The following is an 8,650-nucleotide window of genomic DNA, read 5'->3' on the forward strand; positions in this document are numbered from 1 at the left end:
ATCGCTCTCTAAACTACTCATTACATCTTCCTACAATGAAAGATTGCAATGAAAGCCAACTCATTGGTACTTTTATTAAAGGTCTTCTACCTATCATTTGGCATGGGGTCAAAGTATGGTGGCCACGAACTATGACTGCTGCAATTTCCTTTGCACAGTTAGAAGAAGAGAAGTTGGGAGAAGAACGACATCGCTCCAACAAGGCCATTAGCAAGAAGAATTTCAGCAGCACTACCACACCACCTGCTCCTCGCTATCCTCTTGCCAAATGATTGACTCAGGAGGAACTTAAAGAGAGAACGACAAAAGGTTTGTGTTGCCATTGTGATGAAAAGTGACATAAAGGGCACTATTGCAAAAAGGAAAACTGTTGATGATTGAACCAGTGAAGGAGCCAAAAGAGGTTGACAATGACCGATGACCCCTCTTATTCAGATCAAGAAGGTATAGAATCTGATGATAATGATGAATCCATCACTTCTTCAGTTCATGCTTTAGCTAGTGATGCCAATCCTCAAACCATGAAAATTAGTGGCTTCCTAAACACCAACCAGCTACTATCTTAATTGATATGGGTAGCACTAATAATTTCAAGAACACTAAAACTGCTAAACGGCTAGCCTATCCAACGAAACAATGAAAAGTCTGATGTGAAGGTTGCAGATGGAAAGACCTTGACATGTCAGAGCAAGTGTCCAAAAGTTAAACTTACTATGCAAAACCATGGCTTGTATGTTGATTTCTTTCTGCTGCCACTAGAAGACTATGAAGTGGTTTTGGGTATTGAATGCTTAAGGACTTAAGGTGATATAGCTTGGAATTCCTCTAAACTGCTTATGAAGTTCCTCATGAATGGCCAAAGAGTGACTCTTAAAGGCAAACGTTGTGGTAATATAACTGCAATTTCAAGCCATCATATGGAGAAGCTTCTTAAAAAGGAGCAACATGGTTGCTTGGTACAACTTCGAGCACCTAAGTTACAACATCAATCTGGCTAGGATGAAGGGCTAAAATCTCTTATTTCAGAATTTTCTGACCAATTTCTAGAGCCACAGAGATTGCCAAGTCAGCAAACACATGATCACTGTATTCCTTTATTGCCAGGTAATGCCCCTACTAATGTTTGTCCTTATCGCTATCCTTATTTTCAAAAAGTAAATAGAAAAGATAGTGAAAGAAATGTTAGATACGGGCATAATTCAACCTAGTATCAATTCATATTCTTCTCCTGTCTTATTGGTGAACAAGAAAGATGGCTCTAAGAAGATGTGTGTTGATTATCGAGCACTAAACAAGAACACTATGAAGGAATATCATATTCTTGTTGTGGATGAATTGTTACATAAGTTAAGAGATGCCCACCAGTTCATCCAACTCGACTTAAGATCAAGCTATCAATAGATTTTGGGTACACAATGATGACATTCAGAAACTGTGTTTAGAATTCATGATGGCTATTATGACTTCTTGGTTATGCCTTTTGGGTTAACCAATGCGCCTTCGACCTTCTAAAGTCTCATTAATGACATTTTCTGACCTTACCCACGTAAATTTGTTCCCATATTTTTTGATGATATCTTGATATATAGCTCATTTCTTGAAGATCATTTAGGTCATTTGTGAATTATACTCACCAATCTTCGTGAGCATCATCTATTTGTCAAGATATCTAAATGCATTTTTTCTTGATCACATGTGGAATACCTTGGGCATATTGTTTCCCAAGAAGGTGTTTCAATTGACCCTTCTAAAATAAAAGTGATGACAGAGTGGCCTATTCCACAAAAAATCAAAATGCTACAAGGCTTTTTCGGGGTAACAGGTTAGTACTGCAAGTTTGTCCAAGGTTACGGAAAGATTAGCGCTCCACTAACCACTCTACTAAAAAATAATGTCAAATGGAGTGGGGAAGCTAAACAAGCCTTTGTCAAGCTTAAGCACGCAAATACGCAATATCTACCACACTCGTTCTTGCCCTACCAGATTTCAACAAGGTGTTCATTATTAAGTCTAATGCATCATGAGTTGGCATTGGTGCAGTCTTAATGCAAGACAGACGCCCCATTGCTTTGCCAGTAAGGCTTTTTCTCCATTCCACATTGGCCTGTGCTCATGACAAGGAGATGCTAGCCATAGTGCATGCCATTACAAAATGGAGATCGTATTTAATTGGTACGAATTTCCAAATCCAAACTAATCACAAGAGTCTGAAGTATTTTTTGAAGCAACGAATCTCATCCATGGAACAACAAAAGTGGGTCACTAAGTTAGGCTATGACTATGAGATTATTTACAAGAAAGGGTCTGAGAATGTACCGAGAATGGGGGGGCTGATGCACTCTCACAACTTTCTAAACAAGTTGAACTTATAGCTATTTTTGTACCTACATGTACTTCTCTTGAACAAATTAGGAAGGAATGGTGGCAAAATCTAGAGACTAGAGGTATTATCCAAAAGCTACAAAAAGTGCCAACTTCAGTCCCTCTTTACCTTTGGGACTCTTTAAACTTACTGTGTAAAGGGAGGATTTAATTAGTGCCTAATTCATCCCACAAGAAAACCATACTACAAGAATTACATGCATCATCGGCTGCAGGTCACTCTGGTTTTCTTTTAACCTACAAGCGCATATCTCAGGAATTTTACTAAAAGGGAATGAAGGATGAAATCAAAACATTTGGGGCAGAATGTGATATTTGTCAACAGTAGAAAGGGGAAACCGTGGCAAATCCAGGCTTTCTACAGCCTCTTCCTATTCCAGAAGAAGCTTGGACTGATATCTCCATGTGTTCATTGAGGGACACCCTCTTCTCATGGCAAGTCTACTATTTTTGTTGTTGTGGACTGTCTCACAAAATATGCTCATTTGTGTCCCATAACTCACCTTTATACTGCTATAAGTGTTGCTCGTACTTTTGTTGAGAATATTGTCAAGTTGCATGGAATTCCTCAGTCTATTGTCAGTGATTGTGACAAAGAATTTACTAGCAACTTTTGGAAGGAGCCTTCCCACTTGCAAGGAACATAATTGAATATGAGCATTGCATATCATTCACAATCAGATGGGCAAACCAAAGTTGTTAATAGGTGCTTGGAGACTTGTCTTCATTGCTTTGCTAGCGACAAACCAAAGGAATGGGTGCGATGGCTCCCATGGGCGGAATGGGGGCATAATACCACTTATCATTCCTCCATTAAGTTGACTCCGTTCGAGGTTGTTTATGGTCGAGCTCCTCCTATTCTTGCTAGGTATTCAGCTAGATTATCAAGAGTTGATCAAGCCGACAAGGAGTTACATGATTGATACAAAGTGTTTTTCAAGGAAAATCTTGTTGCAGCTCAAGCTCATATGAAACAACAAGCTAATAAGCACCATGGTGAAAGGTAATTCTCAGTGGGAGATTGGTAATACTCAAGCTACAGCCCTATAGGCAAATATCTATGATTGTTCGTTCTTCAATGAAGTTGTCTCCGCGATTCCATGGGCCTTACAAGATCCTAAAACGTATAGGCACTATGGCTTATTGTCTTGACTTACCAACAGGTTCTAAGGTACATCCACTTTTTCATGTCTCTTGCCTCAAAAAGAAATTAGGGGAGCAGTAACTTGTGCAGTGCCACTTGCCTAATGTTGCACCTACAAGTGAGGATCAAGTGCAGCCACAAGCAACTTTGGATCGCAGGGTGGTCAAATGTAGAAGTTGAGACATCATAGAAGTTTTAGTTCACTGGTCTCACCTACCATCTAAAGATGCAACTTAGGAAACTAATCAATCCTTGGAGGAGAGATTCCTAGAGTTTATTGCTACTCAGCCTTAAGGACAAGCTTTATTTGAAGGAGGTGAGAATGTTAGGATTCCCAAATCAATTGGGATTTCTAATTAATCTATTATGATTCCCAATGAATTCTATTTAATGTTAGGATTATTTAATGTGTTAGGATTCCCAAATCAATTGGAATCGAGTCCATTAAGGACTTGGGTTGGGATATTTTACATTCCTAATAGGATATATATACATGTGTGTGTGTGTGTGTGTGTGTGTAACCCTACAAGGCTTTTCCATCCAAGCAATAACAACATAATTCATAGCCTTTGGCTAATTTGGAGGCGGATCCCCTCAAAGTGATCAAACCCTATTTTCTCTTACTATTTTCCCTTCTTAAAATTTCCCCAATTTCTCCACAATAAAAACGTGGGGGTCTTAGCACATTGCTTCACTACAGGGCAAAACACTCAATAAGCAAAATGAAAGAAGTGTGGGATAAAAGAGTACTAATAATTGTTTAGCTATCTAATTTCACACGTAGGGGTGGCAAAACGAATCAAAACCCGATGGGTGACCCGTGACCTGCCCATTTAAAACAAGTTCGGATTTTATACAAGTCGACCCGTTTCTAATTGGGTCAACCCCAACCGACCCATTTATAAATGGGTCACCCGGGTTCGGGTCGAGTCACCCACCAGGTGACCTGTTTATTTGCTTGGCCTGTTTGTTCCACCTTACACATAAAACCCTATCCCCAAATTCCCAATCCCCATATGTTGTATGTGTATCTCGTCGCCGCCTCCAGATCCAGGACCACTACCAGTCACCTACACTCCACTGCCGCCGGCACCATGGGCCCTTGCTCGTCTTCATCTGGCCATCTGCCCCAGCATGTCGTGGTTGGCGAGGTCCCTTCACTCTGTTGCCCGTCTGGTGGTCACAACATAGTTCTTCGTATGCCGTATGCGTATCCCGCCACCGCCTCCAGATCCAGGACCACTACCAGTCACCTGCACTCCACTGCCGCCGGCACCATGCGCTTGCTAACTAGGATGTACCTATGATACTGAAGATCATCGTGAGCTTATGCAAAAGGTTGCTGGCTGCTAAAAGCTCCACTCAATTTTCTCTTTTTCCCGAAGTTCCTAGCATAACTTCACAAGAAAACACTTATGATCACTTACAAACAAGAGGAAAAGATGAAGAGAAAAAATTCGTTGGAAAACACTCAACTGCCACTGGCGCCATGCACTTGCCCATTCTGTCTAGCCCTCTGCCCAGCACACCGTGGTCTTCTTGATCTTCTTCTTCTTCTTCTTTCCTCAACCGAGAGACAAATCTGCTCTGTTCTTAATTTGGCTTTAAAATTTTAAATAATTAAAAAAAAATTTTAAACGGGTAACCCGTAATCCGCCCGTTTAATAAACAGTCGGGCTAGGGTTTACATGATTGTGACTCGTTTAATCCCTACCCATTTACGACCTGACCCATTTACGACTTGGCCCGTTTATGACCCGCCCGAACCCGGCCCGTGAACCCGTTTTGCCACCCCTGTTGACACGTAAATAGGCACAAGTTGAATCCAAATATGATGCCACTATCTATTCATTTAGTAATTTTCCTTATATTCTTCACAACACTATCCATCATAAATTGCAAAATCTACAACATAAGATACAGGAATATAAGCTTAAGGAAATCCATAATGTGACAAAAAGGACCACCACTGATCAATTACCTTTAAGAATCATTTTTTCTTTATTTTGGTTTTTTGGGTAAGGAGGAATGATGGAAATTGGGGGGAATAATCATTCCTTGTCTGTAATGGCTGTAGCGGTCTTTACATAACGGTCGCAGACCGTAACTGCCACTACAGCCGTAATTTTTCTTCCCACTGATTTCGCGGTGTGTAACGATATCGATAACCCAAAAAAATCATTACGTAACAGCATTACGTAACAGTCGCGACCTTCATTTAAAACCATGGTCACAATTCTTCGTATGTAGTATGCGTATCCTGCCGCTGTCTCCAGATCCAGGACCACTACCAGTCACCTGCACTCCACTGCCGCCAGTGCCATGCACTTGCCGACCAGCATGTATCTATGATATTAAGTACTGAAGATCATCGTGAGCTTATGCAAAATGTTGTTGCTACAATTTTCTCTTTTTCCCGAAATTCCTAGCATAACTTCATAGGAAAACACTTATGATCACTCACAAACAAGAGGAAAAGATGAAGAGAAAAGTTCACTGGGAAACACTCCATTGCCGCCAGCGCCATGCGCTTGCCCGTCTCTATCTGGCCGTCTACCCAGCATGCTGTGGTCTTCTTCTTCTTCTTCTTTCCTTAACCGAGAGACAGATTTGCTTTGTTCTTAATTTGGTTTTGAAATTTTAAAATAATTAAAAAAAAATTTAAACGGGTAACCCGTAACCCACCCATTTAATAAACGGGCGAGTTAGGGTTTACATGATCGTGACTTGTTTAATCCCTACCCATTTATGACCTAACCCATTTACAACTCGGCCCGTTTATGACCTGCTCGGACCCGGCCCATGAACCTGTTTTGCCACCCCTGTTCACACGTAAAAAGGCACAAGTTGAATCCAAATATGATGCCACTAGCTATTCATTTAGTAATTTTCCTTATATTCTACACAACACTATCCATCATAAATTGCAAAATCTACAACATAAGATACAGGAATATAAGCTTAAGGAAATCCATAATGTGACAGAAAGGAGCACCACTAATCAATTACCTTCAAGAATCATTTTTTCTTTATTTTGGTTTTTTGGGTAAGGAGGAATGATGGAAATTGGGGGGAATAATCATTCCTTGTCTACTCCATGTTTTGGAGGAATGGGGAGAACTTACTTTTGGTAGTTTGGTCCATTGATTTGAGAGGCAAACGAAAAAGCATATCTCTTTAGCAGTTCCATAAAAAGGCGGTATGCTCCAGGATGCAACTGTCGACATGGTATGACCCTGAAATAAGTAAATAAACAATAAGTTAGCCAAAGTCATTCCCAAGTGTGTAAAATCAAAACGCAATGTGAAAATTAAAATTATGAATTTGGTTCCTACCAATTCAAGGCAAAACCGAGGGCCGTTGAATTAGAAAATAATAAACTAAATGCAATGTTTTAAACATTTAACAGACCATATCGCTAAGACAAGAAATATAAATATTCAAAGTCCAAAACAGGATTTATAGCGGATGAAGCACAATTCAAGGAAAGTTTCTCATTGAAAACAGAAACCCGGAATTAAACAAAACAAAGAGAAGAACAAAGAGTTAGCTCATGAAGACAGAATGAATGCCCCTTGTAAAGTCGAAAGCATGCATGAGTACAAAGAAGAACCTACAAATAAGAATCGAAATTTAAATGCAATACCAAAGCATCTCAAGAAACTTCGGCATGGTCAAACAGTGAAGTAACCCAGATCATGCCCCGTTCAGAGAATCGAACCCAAAAAATAAAAAAGCAGAAATGAAAACCTGGTAGAGAGAAGAGCGAGGACGAGCATGGGCGGCACTATGTTGGCCGTCAAGGCCATGTCCAAGAACTTCCAGGCAATGGGAACGTTATTAGCCCAGCAAATGTGAGAGACCAGCAGGTGGGCGACCTCCGTCGACGGCAACGAGACGCCGGCGGAGCTGAGAGCAGAGGTGAGCTGCGCCGTCCAGAGAAGTGGGTCGCTGCCCTTTTCTTGAGCTGCCTTCGTCAAAACCGCCACGCCGTCCCACAGACTCGTATCCACTGACGCCGCCATGGTCCCAGCACGGATCTACACCGGATTTCATAAACAAACGTGGGCTACAAATCGCTGCAAAGAGAGAGAGAGAGATTAAAGAGAACAAAAAACGAAGAACAGTTATGTGTTTGGGACGAAATTGAGAAAGCGATACTTTGGTGAGTCGAGGGAAGTTTCAAACATGCTTTCGGAAATGTGGGGCCTGCGGTGGTCTTCGAAATGCCACGATGAGCCGCCGTTTGGGACCCGGCGTTCGCCATCTGCGCACACGGCGCACGAACTAAGCGCACATGCACACGCAAATGTGCCCCACCGTCCGATACTTGCATTGATTGCATTTCCTATGCACTTCATCTTTCTTAAACTTTTATTTTTAGATCGTCGTTGAAATGAAACATATTTAAAAAGAGAAAAAATTGAGACTTTTATTTTCTTTATGTTTGATTAGTCAAAAGGAAAATAAATATATATATATTAAATTAATGAACAAATTTTTATTTTTTACATCACTAACATTTAATTTATCTTAATTTTTAATTACATTAGAATAATTTTTTATTTCTAGTAAAGAAAATATAGTAAAAAAAATTATTATCCTTCCTTTCCTTTCCTTTCCTTTCCTTTTTATAGACAAAATTTTTTATTCGACAAATCCTTAAATTTAAAAAAAAATTAAAGAACTTAATTAAAAGAGCAATTGTGTGATAGTTGTAAGAGTGTCTAAGATATTTAAAAATTAAATCAAATTAAGAGAATATCTTCTCTAACACTAAACATTCGATATGTCATGGATTTGGAGTAAGGGGTCGGTGTTATAAGGAGTTCTTGAAATTTTAATGAGTTATGTTTCCTATTCAACAAGGACAATAAGAAAAGAAATATAAAATATATTGCATTAGTTCCATTCAAATATAAGGCTTGATATTTTCAATTTTAGTGAGTTTTTTTTTTCAATTTTCTATATGAATTAAGAATTCCAAGAAATTTGAACATAAATGGGCAAAAACCTCATGAAAATTAATTTAAATTACTACAGCAAAAATTTAAATGACCTCATTATCGCATCATCCTTTAATCCCCCCTCCCCCAAAATTTGCCAAACTTCTCCTCTCATTTA

General features: G+C 39.6%; 1 protein-coding gene across 1 annotated transcript in view; it reads right to left on the minus strand.

Annotated features, from left to right (window-relative positions):
* The window catches only part of LOC131155795 (mediator of RNA polymerase II transcription subunit 33A-like), a 64,981-nt gene extending 57,265 nt beyond the window's left edge, over positions 1 to 7,716 (minus strand). Inside the window, exons 1-2 of the mRNA XM_058109207.1 lie at positions 7,277 to 7,716; positions 6,652 to 6,762 (exon numbers count right to left, since the gene is read on the minus strand). Coding sequence (XP_057965190.1) covers positions 6,652 to 6,762; positions 7,277 to 7,551 — 386 coding nt within the window. The 5' untranslated portion in view covers positions 7,552 to 7,716. The remainder of the gene's footprint in view (positions 1 to 6,651; positions 6,763 to 7,276) is intronic.
* Positions 7,717 to 8,650: the final 934 nt, after the last annotated feature.

This window comes from Malania oleifera, chromosome 5 (assembly GCF_029873635.1).
Source record: "Malania oleifera isolate guangnan ecotype guangnan chromosome 5, ASM2987363v1, whole genome shotgun sequence".
Classification (NCBI taxonomy): domain Eukaryota; kingdom Viridiplantae; phylum Streptophyta; class Magnoliopsida; order Santalales; family Ximeniaceae; genus Malania; species Malania oleifera.